Source organism: Silurus meridionalis, chromosome 8 (genome assembly GCF_014805685.1).
Source record: "Silurus meridionalis isolate SWU-2019-XX chromosome 8, ASM1480568v1, whole genome shotgun sequence".
NCBI classification, from domain to species: domain Eukaryota; kingdom Metazoa; phylum Chordata; class Actinopteri; order Siluriformes; family Siluridae; genus Silurus; species Silurus meridionalis.
Genome location: NC_060891.1, coordinates 14,184,332 through 14,199,420, shown reverse-complemented (window position 1 = coordinate 14,199,420; position 15,089 = coordinate 14,184,332). Strand labels below are relative to the sequence as shown.

General features: G+C 36.3%; 2 protein-coding genes across 3 annotated transcripts; both read left to right on the top strand.

The window, feature by feature from the left end:
• Nucleotides 1-162: 162 nt before the first annotated feature.
• On the top strand, nucleotides 163-7,570 carry fam161b (FAM161 centrosomal protein B). Its single transcript, XM_046855787.1, has 11 exons — nucleotides 163-309; nucleotides 1,129-1,435; nucleotides 1,714-1,891; nucleotides 1,982-2,169; nucleotides 2,448-2,869; nucleotides 3,895-4,232; nucleotides 4,826-4,947; nucleotides 5,066-5,233; nucleotides 5,925-6,024; nucleotides 6,147-6,325; nucleotides 6,547-7,570. Exons 2-11 carry the CDS (start codon nucleotides 1,149-1,151, stop codon nucleotides 6,614-6,616), a joined length of 2,052 nt encoding a protein of 683 aa, XP_046711743.1. The 5' UTR covers nucleotides 163-309; nucleotides 1,129-1,148; the 3' UTR covers nucleotides 6,617-7,570.
• A 221-nt stretch (nucleotides 7,571-7,791) lies between these two features.
• Nucleotides 7,792-13,024, top strand: ngb (neuroglobin). Of its 2 annotated transcripts, XM_046855721.1 has the most exons (6): nucleotides 7,792-9,398; nucleotides 9,555-9,799; nucleotides 10,361-10,469; nucleotides 10,599-10,718; nucleotides 10,883-11,060; nucleotides 11,815-13,024. In XM_046855721.1, the coding sequence occupies exons 2-5, from the start codon at nucleotides 9,702-9,704 to the stop codon at nucleotides 11,033-11,035; spliced, it is 480 nt and encodes a 159-aa protein (XP_046711677.1). In that variant the 5' UTR covers nucleotides 7,792-9,398; nucleotides 9,555-9,701; the 3' UTR covers nucleotides 11,036-11,060; nucleotides 11,815-13,024. The 2 variants fall into 2 exon arrangements, with proteins under 2 accessions (XP_046711677.1, XP_046711676.1); XM_046855720.1 differs by having other exon boundaries at nucleotides 7,798-9,398; nucleotides 10,883-13,024.
• Nucleotides 13,025-15,089: the final 2,065 nt, after the last annotated feature.

The window sequence follows — 15,089 nt, the reverse complement described above, 5'->3', positions numbered from 1 at the left end:
ATTGAATGGTTAATAAGCGATCATTCAAATTATTGGTAATATTAGCTGGCTGTTATATCTGTAAGAAACCTACTCGGTATATAATAGAATATTTGTTATGTTTATCGCCATCGTGCGCTCCGGGGAACATCGCAGCGCAGCTTCGGGACTGGGAGAGAGAAAGCGAAAAGCGTTGCTTGTGATCACCGCGTTTGAGACACAGCCAGTGGATATTTTTCTGAAGAAATGAGACGTGAAATATACAAGAAAATGTGAGTGTGCTACTGAAACTGCGTCGTGCCGACCACTGCTTTCAATCACAAGTCGCGGGTGAGAAGATTGAAATAAATGACTGACTATTGAGTCTATAGAACCTGCCGATTTCCTGCCTTAAATTCATTAATTTCAATAATTATTAATTATTCAAAAAAAATTTGCCATATGTAAAGGATACGTAAATGTATGCTGTATGGATGTGGGCTTTGCTCGTTTATACAAGAGTTCCGTAAATGTAATGGTGCGTTTGAACCGGCGTCGCTGTTGCCATGGTAACGGCAGCCACATTGCTGTACCCAGTGGGATTCTTTGCGATCGTCCTGCTAAGAAATCACCCAAACAATTTAATTATATTTAGATTTATAGCATTTGGCAGATGCTCTTATCCAGTGCAACTTGCATTTATCTCACTTATACAACTGAGCAGCTATGGGGTTATGTGTCTTGCTCAGGGGCCCAGGAGGGCAGCTTGGTGTGGCTGGGATTTGAACTCATGACCTTCATATTCAAAGTCCAATGCCTTAATCACTAAACTACCACCTCTTCATTATGTACTGTATTATGTACTGAACACTATTAAAAATATCTGTTGATACACCGTACACAATCTTTTACATCTGTTTACATCCTTTGGGTGTTCGGCTATTTTCAGCACTGACATGGTAGTGAGCGTAATAAACGTATCAGGTCCAGCAGTGGTGAAGCCACAAAAAAAAAAAAAAAAAATTTAAATTAAAAGTGCAAAGTGTTTTATTCCTGCATTTAAGCTCCACTATGTCATATGCACCTGCTGCTGCTTTCCAGGCCCCTTTGTTTTTCCATAGAAAAAAAAACGCTGTCACGTCTCTCTCTCCTCCTCCTCTTCCCCATTAGAGGAATCGAAGTATGAAGTGATGGTTGATAAAGAAGTCAGGATGAGTGCATCAGAGGGCCTGCAGTCCTTCCTAGAGGACAGGGAGAAGTCTAATATTCTTTTGGAGTTGCACTTAGAGGCCCTAAAAGCTTCACACCAACAGCAACTTCAGCAGATCAAGCTGCAGCACAAGGCTGGTCTAGAGAGCCGTACAGTGCAGAACTCACTGCTCTCCACAAACTCTAATGCTCCAAAGACGACAAATAACCTGCAGCAAAATCTGCATAAAGATGGAGCCAACATCAAAAGCAGAGAAAGCATTTATCTGTAAGTTCAAGCTCTTCTGATTATAAATCAGATATGAATATTGGATAATCTGTTTGGTTATCACATCAACACATCAACTCTTACATTCTGTTTACTAGTTAGCCTGCTATTAGAAAACAAATCCATGTCTTGACTTCATAATCTTTTTAAAAGTCTAATACAAACCTTTTTTAAAAATAGACAAACAAAACTTTTCTGTACATGTTTTAATGTCACACAAATAATCTATGTAATATACTGTAACTTGTGTACATGTTTGAAATGAAAATGTTTTTAAGACCACAGAAATCCTCCTCCACACCTGACCTGAGCTCAAAGATGAGCCAGCACAGGCCACTTGACTCTTTTGGGATCTGGAGAACTACCGTGACTCGTTCACAAGATCACAAAGAACAACTGGACTGGGCTGAGTGTCAGAAAAAGTTTGAGTATCACCTGTGCGGAGCACATCTCCAAGCTCCTTTATGATGATATGGTACAGACACAGGATCGTGTGAGAAATGAGGGACGGCAGCAGAGGAAAGAGTTCCTTTTGTCCATTCAGAGGCCCTAAAAGCTTCACACCAACAGCAACTTCAGCAGATCAAGCTGCAGCACAAGGCTGGTCTAGAGAGCCGTACAGTGCAGAACTCACTGCTCTCCACAAACTCTAATGCTCCAAAGACGACAAATAACCTGCAGCAAAATCTGCATAAAGATGGAGCCAACATCAAAAGCAGAGAAAGCATTTATCTGTAAGTTCAAGCTCTTCTGATTATAAATCAGATATGAATATTGGATAATCTGTTTGGTTATCACATCAACACATCAACTCTTACATTCTGTTTACTAGTTAGCCTGCTATTAGAAAACAAATCCATGTCTTGACTTCATAATCTTTTTAAAAGTCTAATACAAACCTTTTTTAAAAATAGACAAACAAAACTTTTCTGTACATGTTTTAATGTCACACAAATAATCTATGTAATATACTGTAACTTGTGCACATGTTTGAAATGAAAATGTTTTTAAGACCACAGAAATCCTCCTCCACACCTGACCTGAGCTCAAAGATGAGCCAGCACAGGCCACTTGACTCTTTTGGGATCTGGAGAACTACCGTGACTCGTTCACAAGATCACAAAGAACAACTGGACTGGGCTGAGTGTCAGAAAAAGTTTCGAGTATCACCTGTGCCGGAGCACATCTCCAAGCTCCTTTATGATGATATGGTACAGACACAGGATCGTGTGAGAAATGAGGGACGGCAGCAGAGGAAAGAGTTCCTTTTGTCCATTCAGAAACCCTTTAGGTTTCACCAAAGACAGGAGAAGAGGGAAAAGCTGAAGCCAGAGACCAGTGCTGATAAAGTGAGTGAAAACATAAAGGATGATGGAAGGAAGAGATGCAAACCTAAGGCTGTAACAGACCCAGCAATCTCCGAACAGATGAAAGGTGCTTTTTAGACAACTCTTTTGCTGATGTATATAAACCAGAGGTGGCAAAAGTACACACAGCCTTTACTCAAGTAGAAGTACAGATACTTATGTTTCAAAAGACTCTGTTGAAAGTTGAAGTACTGACTACACTTTTTTACTCAAATTAAAGTAAAGCAGTTTGGGTTCTGACATTTACTTAAGTAAAATGTAGTCGTTACTACTATCTGTTACTAGACTAGTGTCACACTAGTAACTGGACCTCATGTCTTACTGATATATTAATATAAAATAATTTTAATTTGTTATCTAATGAATGTATCCTAGCTAAACAACCACCATACAGAACACAAGCAGAGAAAAGATGATGGTGATGATCAGGTGATTAAAAATGTCTACATCCTAAACTAAAAAATTACTAAAAAATGTTTACATCCCTGACTCCCTCTGTCTCATCCATGCTAGTCTCATACTTCATGTTGCCTTCTGCCTTGCTTGTTTTTAGCTTCATAAACTAACCTACGTCTGTGGTGTTTGAGAACCAGGAAATGAAAAAGATGGGTTGATGGGCTGAAAACAAAATAAATAAGGAAATAAGAAAAATATTGATTATGTCAAATAAATTAAAACTAAGGTAACAAACCTGGTTTAAAAATGTAGAAAGTCGAAATGACAGATATTGGTGTACAAAATTTATTGAGTGAAAATAAAAAATGTAAATATATATATTTAAATTTAAAGAAATATAAAGAAATATAAAGAAATAGTGAAGTAAAGTACTGATACCAGAAAAACCTACATAAGTACAGTAATGAAGTATATTTACTTCATTACTTCTCTTTTCTGATATAAACACATAGTTGTATTGAGACATCAATTTGGATATGCTTAGCTCACGATTTATTGTAATTTCTCAAAACTACCACTAAAATGACTAAAATGATTTTTATTGATTTGTCTCTAAATTATTAGTTATGATGTCAAATTATGGCTTATGACTAAATTATGTCCATTTATTGTAAATCTTCCATTTAATGCCACTAGAAAAGGAGCAACAGAGGAAAATCCGTATCCAGGTCAGGGCTCAGGAGACTCTTAGGGCATCCTCTGCCCCCATCCAAAGCCTGAGTATCAGAGCTGATCATCAGGCTTGTAGCTCGCAGAGATCCAAGACTAAAAATCTGGGATTCTTACAGCAGAGTCCATCCTTCCGACCAAAGACAAACACTAAGGTCCCAGATTTTGAAAAGTTGCACCAGGCCTTTCAAAAAGAGGTGATGGAGAGAACAGAAAGAAGAGAGGTCACCCTCTGCCAGCCGTTCCAACTACGAACATCAGCTCTTCAACCACGTCACAGTATAAGCAGCACAGACCAATCACAAGTTGGTTTAACCCTTTTCTTATTTAGTGTTCAGTTCTTTTTTAAATGTTCTAATGCTTATGTTTAAACAGATACACTTTTTGCTGGTTGATTTTCAATATATAAGTTGACATCTGGAATGCTAACACACACAGACTGATTAAGGATATGTAACAAAACTAACTAATGCTATCATTAAAAAATTATGTATTATAGTGTATTATGTCACATTTATGACTGTAAAAAAGCTGGGAACATGATTTTTATGTTTAATACTAAAATGCAATGTCTACGTGTTAGCTAGCTAATGCTATTAGCTAAAATCATGGTAAATTGCTGTTTGTTATTGTATATTCAGATAGGCTAGGCAACATTCAAGCAAATATTTAAGGAAATGACAATGCAAATCAAGACCCTAATGAAAAAACCTACACAGCATACAGTACAGGTGATAAATGTTATCTAGTTTACAGGCAGCTAGCTAATTTGCTAGAAATGTTATTAGGCTAGTTGTTTCTTGCAAATAAAAAAATATAAAACCATACATTCAAACTCTATCTTAGAGATGCTTTTAAATTGATTTTACTAAGAAGTTTCCTTTTTTATTGTCATTAGAAATACACTGACATGAATGTTTTAAAGAGGAGCAAATCCTTAAGTGGCCTGACATCATTATCTAGAGATACTCTTCCCACTTATATAACCGATGCCGCCAGGAAAAGGTCTATGGCTATAAGGTCAGCAGAATATTGCTTTTCTTATAGACCATTTCTAATCTGTAATTGTATTTGTTGCTTATAACGTTCTTGCGGGTTGAACTATTACTGCTTTGTCTCTTTTTTCCACACAATGCAGAAAGTCTGTGGAGCTGAGAGAGAGTAAGGAGCAAGAAAGTGCAGATTGGATGAAAAAACACAGAATGAACTCTCAAACCATTAGCAGAGGACTTGTAGCACGAGCCAAAGCTATGGACCCCCACAAAAGCCTGAAAGAGGTCTACCAGGAAAAACTCAAGCAGCACAGGCAAGCATGCTCTCCATGTACTTTTTTTAATGGAGTGGTTGTATAGAAGAAAACAGGTTTGAGATGTGTTAGTATGTGTCGAAGACTTTCCGTCTCAACATATAAGTTTCCATTTAACCTCATTAGTTGTCATCTTTAATTAAAACAGGACCAGACTGATCACAGCAAGGTTCTCTGTCATTAAGCAGATTGTCAAAGCACAGTTAGTTCACAGACTGTGTGCGCTTTGCAACAAGATTTGAGCTAATTATGAATTTGTCGGTGCATTCAGGATAAGATAGTGTGCCATTGTAGTGAACTGTGAATAAGAAGTCTGGCAACAACTCAAGAAGTGAGCAATTGGGATAAAAATATACAGAGAAAATGACAAATCGAACCCCCTGAAGTGAAACGACAGCTTCCATCAATAATTCATGCATGACCCCTCCAACCCAAACAGCTTATAGCTTTCATAGGTGAAACACCTATTAGAAATAAAAATGATATGTTGAACAATAATAGCAGCAATTTCAGAAAATAATTACAATTAAAAGTCTACCTCTGATTTAAACCAAATTCAGTGTAGTGTAAATGTAGTGTCATGTGGAATTTCCTATTGGTGAGATCACCTGCAGATCCAGTATAAATTAACTACAGTTTTTGAAGTATATAATAAATAAGTAACATTATGTATTTTGTCTTCTAATTGCAGACAGGCTGATCAAGAAAGGATAAAAGATTATAAAAAAGAACTGAGGGAGATGAAAGCTCGGGTCTCAGCACGTCCTTACCTCTTTGAACAGGTGTCACAGGTATTTTAAAAGTCATAACTAAATAATGCATATTTTAGTCTGTCTACATGTAGCCAACCAAAACATCCTGCTGTCCTAATATTTTATTTCCACTGGTATTTTATAAAAACTCTTTCTTGTAGAGAAATGCTAAGAGCGATGCTGAGCGCAGATACAGAAATACTTTAGAGCACGAGGGCCTGGATGAAAATTTTGTAAGGTCGACGGGAGAGAATGATGAAAGCCAGACATCAGAGAATACAGACACTGATGGCAACTGTAATGTTGGTGATCAAAGCTTTGATACTGACACTCAGCACAGGTAAACAGTCTAAATATTAAACATTTATATTGTAACTAGAGTTCCATTATTGTCATTGAATGCAGATAATAGGGAGACTAATATTTTGATTATGTACATACCAGTAGATTTTAGTTCCTCACTTATGGCTTATAATGAAATTAAAGTTGTAGCACACTATCTAGGTGGTAAATATTAATGCACACAAGTTTAAAAAACTGCTTCTGCTACATGAAAGGAAGCAGGGACAACATCTTCCGAAGTGAGGATGGAATAGAAGACAAGAGAAAGGAGCCTGCTGACATTGGGTGAGCAGTTGGTATTTGGTTAACACAAAGTGTCATGTCAGATACAAAAACTCTGGATCTTTCCTAGAATTGGTTCAGCATTTGGGCCTTGGTAAAAATGTGGTAAGCCATGTAGATCTAAGAGATATAATTTTTCTTTTGCTTGGCTTGTGACTAAATGTTTACATGTCATGTTTGTACGCGATTTGTACGAGATGATTATGATTCTACTTCCACAAGAAGGGTTCTGGCCATGCAACCTGCTTATTAAGATAAAAATGTCAAAGCCAGTTTGGGATTCGTTGATCTATATATGTTGGGGACTGCAGAGTGACACTTGCTAGCAAAAAAATCTTTACAAAAAGAGGAATATTAAAGCATTTGCATGTGTTTGTCATCTGCTTATATTTGATACAATATGTCAAATAAATAATACTTGAGGCTATATTGATGCCATATGTTCTTGATTTGTTTTAAATGATCTAAATGTTCATGTTCTAGAACCTGTTGTGATAGGTCTGGAATGTTTGTATAGTTGAATATTAACAAACTGTAAACAAGGGAAAGTTTACCCCGGGATGCATTTTATATTTTTCCTTCTGACAGCTGCAAAGTAAATGTGATGAAATATACCATGTATTAAAGCACTGTAACTATTACCCTTAACTGTGAAAAATAAAAAGCTTTTTTCTCTGATCTCAATTTAAATAAATGCTAAAAAAATACAAAATAAAAAAAGTTCTCTGTAGGACAAGGCACATCTGAAATTCAAATTGCGGACATATAAATTTTGGGGATGAGGCTTGACTAATTTGAGAACCACAGCACCACTAAAGTCAGTGTTGGTTATTTATCTATCATATAAAAAGAAACCCTCATGTCACTTTGCTGCCCCAGCTGCCTGCCCCATTAGGAGCTTATACTCTGTTCAGATTTTCAGATTTACAGTTAACACTCCATCCAACCTATTTCAAAACGCATTTTGAAATAGGTTGGATGGAGTGTTAACTGTAAATCTGAACAACAACAAAAAAAAAAAAAAAATATATATATATATATATATATATATATATATATATATATATATATATATATATCAAGTGGAAAAGTGTTAAAACTAGAGGGTTGGAGAACCAACCTGTATATAGCATCCAATTACAAAATTCTAATTGAAATTGTTAAAGCTAGAGGTTTGCAGCATCCAACAATATATACAATCCATATTCTGAAACTAGATTATACTGCATGATATGATAAGTATTCTGTATACTATATTCTATGGTACAGGTTTTATGACTTTAACTCTCTTAGACTGAAAAGTTTCCAATGCGCTTACATTTAACATTATCAAACAAATTTCCTAAATAACATTAGAGATTCTTATAATATGCTCAGGTTGCATATTATACTAATCGACTGCAACATGCACATAGGGGCCGAGCATCACACCATAAGCAACAGATTAAATGTGTATCTGCTCATGCACTCAATCAAAGTGCTGTTTAGCTCAAGATCTAAGAGACATGTTTGGCCTGAGCATTAAGCATCACATGATGGAAAGTTCAAGGGCTCCTGCAAGGTCGTCATGGCAACTGTGCTCTCTCCTGCTTCTCTGTCATTTCCAAGCACACTCAGTTTCCCGACAGATTGTCCCTCACGATGACAGCACTTCACTCAACCCAGTGCATACAGTCAATTTGTCATTTGAACTCACTGAAGAGAAATTCCACATACTAGACAGGCCAATAATTTGCTGAAAAACATGCAATGAACAATTAAAGCAAACATGATGACTAAAACCCATTTCTGAATTTTACTTCTTTTTTTTACAAGACAAATTTAAAATCAGAGTGTATCGGACCTCAAGTAAGGGCAGTTCAGTGATGTATTCGATGTTTTCCGCATATACATATCACTCCTGTCATTAGTTGTATGTGCTGCTTCCTCTCAATATATCTACAGTTGTGTTCTACAGGTTTCTTGAACCCTGTCATTATGTCTAAATGGGGCAAAAATAAAGCAGAAATATTTTAACCATTTATTATCAGACTGTATATTGAAACTATATTCTGGATACAGGCTATTAACATACTTCATTGTTGTTTTTTTTTCTTTTTGTTTTTTTTTTTGACAAAATGCAGTCTCATAAACTGACAAGTGAAAGATGCTCCTTGATTTATTATCGCAACATGAATATAAACAACAAATAATACAATTATACATATCCTTTTAAAGGTTAAATGACTGATGTCTTATAATGGGTATTTTCAAGAATTGTACATCCAATATATGAATTTATGGAAAAACAGCAAAATATTCCCTTCAGGTAATGGTCATGGTCTCACCTGCAGGAGGAGCTGTGCTTCATAACATCTTTATCTTACTAATGCAAGGAGCATTATGAGCCACAGATTTTCTCTGTCTGTCTGTTATCTAAATGAGTCTTCTGTATAGGATGACAAGAACATGTAGGTGTCTGGAGTGTGCCTGTGCAAAAGCTAGAAAAATGAAAGAGTTTAATAGAGAAGGGATAATGGCAGATATAAACACATCAACCTTGTCATCTCACTTTGACTGCACATCAAACTAGGCTGTGTGAGGGCGCAAGCTTCAGCAAGGGGAGAGGGTACACAGAGTGAGTGAGTGAGTAAGTGAGTGAGTGAAGGAGAGGGAGAGGAGAGAGAGAGAGAGAGAGAGAGAGTAAACGCAAGGCTTTACATGCACATATTCGCACAGAACACCCTGAATTCCCAAAGCCCGAGAGGGAGCCACAGAGAAAGCAAGGTCAGCAAAAAAAAAAATCTAAGGTATGTCACCTGAGTGCACACCATACACTGCTTGGATGCTGGGGCAATTTGGTTCCAATTTTATTAGAGACCTTTTTTTTTAGATTAAACATTTTTTGTAGCTTGCAGGTTCTTAACAGTGTTTTTCTCATCTGAGACTTTTCCCTTGATTTCCAGGTTGATCACAAGTAAAGATCTTTCTTGTTTTGGGATTAGGGAAATGGAAACTGTGGATCAGGAAGTCCTGATTTGATTTAGAGGACACAAATTTGATGCAATATTTTTGTGCAAGTTAAGACAGCAACATCTTCACTTAGTGAAAACATGGAGAAACTCTCAGGCAAAGACAAGGAGCTGATCCGGGACAGCTGGGAGAGCCTTGGCAAGAACAAGGTCCCGCACGGCATCGTCATGTTTACCAGGTAGTGTATCCAATTATTAACATTCACATTATTGCATGCTCAGAGACAGATGCTTAATATGGGGTATCTGGGATCAAAGGTTTTCTATTGTTTTGCTATTTCATTCAGGATTGGAAATCTTTTTAAATGCTATTTTGAGATACAATTGTGGATTTTTATTTATGTAGCATCACTGTTGCTGATGAAAAGCAGAGTGTACACTATTAATTGTGAGTTTGCATAGCATTTAAATAGCAGATCATTAATTCACTACTGACTCGATATGACAGTTTAATTAAACAAGACACAAAGACATTTAATCAGAATAAGTTAAAAGGGAAATAGCTTTGAAACACCTCTTCCTCACCAAAGTAAACAATCACATCAAACATCCACTCTCATCTTGCGGATGCCTGGTGCTTCTGCCGCACTTCAGCCAGAGGCTTGACTTGTTGCTTGGCGACAGGCAAAAGCAAGATCTCTATATTAATGTAAATCGATTGCAAGAGAGCTGCAGAGTACCACTAGTGTCAACAATACTGGCCAATGTATAGCTAATATAAAGTGATGTGTGTCTTATAGGTTGTTTGAACTGGACCCAACTCTTCTGAGCCTCTTTAACTATAAAACCAAGTGTGGAGTAGTGCCTGAGTGTCTGTCTAACCCTGAGTTCCTGGAGCATGTCACCAAGGTGAGACCAATGGTTTCTTCTCCCTCTACTATTGATTGCATAAAATTTAAACTCACAATATATATTTGATTCCAAACAGCTGATTAGTTGATTATGGGTAGCATAAAAGCACTGACCATTTGTGTCTAGGTGATGTTGGTGATTGAAGCAGCTGTCAATCATCTTGATGACCTGGATTCTTTGGAGGACTTTTTATTGAACCTGGGCAAGAAGCACCAAACTGTTGGTGTGAAAACCCAGTCCTTTGCTGTAAGTATTGTAGTGTCTATAAATCCTATGGATGAGGCCATATGAGTCAACCTGGTCTACAAATGTTCCTGCTCTTTAAAATAAATAATTTAAACAGCTGTAGCAGTAGTAATTCTTAAAAAAAAAAAAAAATTTAGACAGATCCTTATGTCTCTGTTGGTCAGGTGGTTGGAGAGGCCCTGCTTTACATGCTGCAGTGCAGTCTTGGAACAGGCTACACAGCTGCACTGCGCCAGGCTTGGCTCAACATGTACACTATTGTGGTGGCTGCCATGACCAGAGGCTGGGCGAAGAACGGAGAACACAAATCCAACTAAGCAATGGTACAACATAAAGAAAAATGTATCCTAAAGTTGGTCTAGAGACAACCTTGTAGTCAGTGAGTTGTGGCGAGACATGTGCTCACAGGCCAGCGTATCTCTGACGTATGGCGTCTGATATATTTCTAGTCAAAGGGGTTAGAAATTATGAGTACTATCAGTGCAATAATTTGCAGGGTTTATTGTTTGAAATACAGACAACAAAAAGATTAAGGCTGAGACGTTAACAACTGGAACTTGCCTTGTATATAATGGCTTGATGTGTCTCCTATCTTTTATGGTTGTTGTGCTGTTTTAGATGTTTCTTACTAAGTGTCATGAAACAGAGTTTTGACTATGCACCATCAGCCTGTTCAACTCGGAGCAACAATGGCTCGACTGTTTTGTCTCATGAAACTAAAATCACATCCCGGTTTAGGAAGCCCTTGGATTGTCACAATAATAATGATTATAACTTCAATCTGATAAGTGTGAAATGTGTATAATATTCTCTGTAACAATTGTGTAAGAGCAAGTTAGCAATCAGCAAAGGTTTTCCTAGGTAATCCTCAATATAACTATCATGACATACTGTATGAAAAATCAATGCTACCAATAATCACAAATAATACTTTTTAGACTGTTAGTTCCTGTTCCCACATCATTACCTTACATTTCATTATTCATTCTATAGACTAACAAAACACAAAAACAGACTGTTACCTAACAATAAGAGACTGTTATGCCATAAACATTACTCCATTTACACTGTTAATGCTTAACTCATCACCTCACAGATAACGTGGATAACACAGATTTAACCAGTACAATACAAATTAAGTTTGTAAAATGTTTTTTAATGTATTGTTAGCTAACACTGCTTTCAAAAGCTACTTATTGTGGATCGACTGTTTTAAATGGCTTGAATTTTATATCATGAACAACAATGTTGACAGGATAAAAAAATCCTTTAAATGTGAGCCCTAAGATGTTAAAAGCGATGATTTCCTGTTTGCTGCTATACACATTATAAAATACTTTCAATAGTACTACATAAACATAGTTCTCTTTGTATAAAAAAAATTGCTACATTTAATAATAATGCCAAGCATCTTAACACATGCCAAGTTACAATGACATTGTGTAAACCATTTTATGTTATTCTGCACAACTTCATATTCAAGGTACTCTCATATAGTGGAGTTCTTTTTCTTGGTGTTATAAAAGCTACTGTATCCACAGCCTATTTTTGTATTTTTGGTGTTTATGTAGGTAGGTATTGGTAAACTGTTACTACTTAGTGGTGCTGTATAAAATTCTTGTGTAAAATACTTTTAATCCCTCATTTCTGGACTGCAAAACGATGTAAAGTAGGTTTAGGGATATCATTGAAATGATCTGAGTTCATAGAACCTAAATTGTTATTAATATAAATGTCCCTTCATGCAAAGCTTTAAAAACTTTTATAAGCAACAAAAACTATTAAAAAAACTATTATAACTTCTTGAATCTCTGCCAGCCTTCAACAAGGACCTCTGGCTTGTTATACAGTTATTCATTTTATTCAGGAACAGTTGTAATAATTAAATAACTACAGTTAAACGAATAGCATGATATATAATGGTATGTAAGCTGGATGGTTCTTCAGATGGAGGGAAAGTGTAAATATTTTCATAGCACTTACAAACTTGTTATTGTCTTTATCTATTTATCAGTGAATTGTTATGTGAATGTATTACTATATTTGACTCAGTAATGCTCTACAATCTCTTGATATTCGTTAACTGAAGTGAATGTCTACCTCACTTATGTAGCTGCTGAGAACAGCGATGATATGACCTGACTCCTCAACCAAAAAATGCTCATGCTTCACAAGCACTGTACATCTTATGTTTCTTCAAACATGCTGTAACACACATAATAGCGGGCTCTGTCAATTTTTTCTGTCAGGATTTATTTTGAGCTCATGTGTTCAAATGACATGAATAAAGAAAACTCAATGTGTAATTTCAAGTCCAAGCATCTCATTCCAATGAAACGGCAATTGCCTGCTGATGTTGCGATAGAATTATATAATGTAGTCTTCCTTGGACAAGAAAGAAATGTCTGAATAGACATTATAGCAGTTGTTTGCATTACAGTTTGTATCAGTTTTAACTGTTCGAGGATATAAGTGATGATGTGCTTGGATTGCTTTTGCTCACTCTCAAGTAAACCAAAGCTGTTTGACAGTAATAGTATATATATATATATATATATATATATATATATATATATATATATATATATATATAATGGGTTGAAGTCATATAATCAACTCTGTTTGCTATCTGTCGATCTGCTGAGGTGTTCTTATATATGTACTGTAGTTGCACTGAATACTCTAAAGGTCAGAACAGAAACAGGCCCAGGTGCCTACACAATCCTACAGATGCCTACAGATCTGCTTCCCACACATTTCATTTTAGTTTCTGTTTTCATCGCTAGCATAATAAAAGTTTATCTTAAGTAGAAGTACAGATACTCATGTTTAAAAAAAAATTAGGTAAAAGTTAACTTTCTATTATTAAAAGTTAACTTTCTATTTTTAAATTCTGATAAGACAGAGATTTTGCTAATTGGCCCAAAAATCAGTACACAGAAGCTCCAGCATTTCAACCTGCATTTAGAAGGATGTACTGTAACTACTAGTTCAACAGTAAAGACCTGGGAGTTATTTTAGACAGCAACTTGTGTTTCAAAAATCACATCAACCTTGTTACAAAAACAGCCTTCTTCCACCTCAGAAATATTGCTAAGGTAAGAAACATGTTGTCTATATTTGATGCAGAGAAGCTCGTCCACAAATTTATGACCTCCAGATTGGACTATTGTAATGCATTACTAGGTGTTTGTTCTGCATCATTAATTAACAAGCTACAGTTAGTCCACAATGCAGCAGCCAGAGTTCTCACAAGGTCGAGAAAATATGACCATATAACCCCAATCTTATCATCCCTATACTGGCTACCTGTTAAGTTTTGAATTGACTACAAACTACTGCTACTTACTTACAAAACACTGAATGGTTTGGCTCCCATGTATCTATCCAGTCTTCTAACACGCTACAATCTGTCACGATTTTTCAGATCTCAAAACTCCGGACTTCTAGTAGTTTCTAGAATAGCAAAGTCCACTAAAGGCGGTAGATCATTCTCACATTTAGCTCCTGAACTTTGCAATAGTCTTCCTGACAGTGTTCGTGGCTCAGACACACTTTCCCAGTTTAAGTTCAAATTAAAAACGTATCTTTTTAGCAAAGCCTACACATAACACACATCACATCATAACTCTGTGCTCCAGTACATCTGATCACATGCACATTATCAACTTGTGCTTGTTAATTTCATGACCTTTAAAGAAGTAGATGCCAACCCCGCAAACATCACGAGCCATCTAGAGACATACTAGCGCCATTTGGATCCCACTTCATGTGGAGTTTGGATACTGGACCCCCTTGATTGTTTAAAGGCTCTGGCATGGAGAAACTGGTGTTGGATCTATGATGATCGCAAATGTTGAGCTATTTTATGAGTTGCTTATTCCAGTGCTAATGTTAGTTCTCACTCTCCAGTGTTCTGTAGTGTTTAAAAATTTATGATCACACTCTTGATGTCACCCAAATGAGGATGGGTTCCTCTTTTGAGTCTGGTTCCTCTCAAGGTTTCTTCCTCATAACATCTAAGGGAGTTTTTCCTTGCCACAGTTGCCATGGCTGCTCATCAGGGATAAATACACGCCATTCACCTTAACTGTTAAATTCTGTAGAAATAATCTTGACTTGACCTGATTTGACTTAAAGTACTGACTATACTTTTTTACTCATGTTAAAGTAAAGAAGATTGGGCTCTGACATGTACTGAAGTAAAAAGTAGTCATTACTACTACCTGTTTTAGTGTCACGCTGGTAACTGGATGCCACATAATAGTATCAGGGCTGTCAATCGATTAAAATATTTAATATTATATTTAATATTTAATCACATGATTGTTATCATTTAACTCATGATTAATCGCAACTCACTCACACATT

Bases quoted from the DNA above. Each gene is read 5' to 3' on its own strand.
- fam161b (XM_046855787.1), top strand. From the start codon at position 1,149: ATGGTTGATAAAGAAGTCAGGATGAGTGCATCAGAGGGCCTGCAGTCC. The intron at 1,436-1,713 runs GTAAGTTCAAGC...AATGTTTTTAAG, and splicing joins AGCAGAGAAAGCATTTATCT to ACCACAGAAATCCTCCTCCA. The intron at 2,170-2,447 runs GTAAGTTCAAGC...AATGTTTTTAAG, and splicing joins AGCAGAGAAAGCATTTATCT to ACCACAGAAATCCTCCTCCA.
- ngb (XM_046855721.1), top strand. From the start codon at position 9,702: ATGGAGAAACTCTCAGGCAAAGACAAGGAGCTGATCCGGGACAGCTGG. The intron at 10,470-10,598 runs GTGAGACCAATG...ATTTGTGTCTAG, and splicing joins TCCTGGAGCATGTCACCAAG to GTGATGTTGGTGATTGAAGC. The intron at 10,719-10,882 runs GTAAGTATTGTA...TCTGTTGGTCAG, and splicing joins TGAAAACCCAGTCCTTTGCT to GTGGTTGGAGAGGCCCTGCT.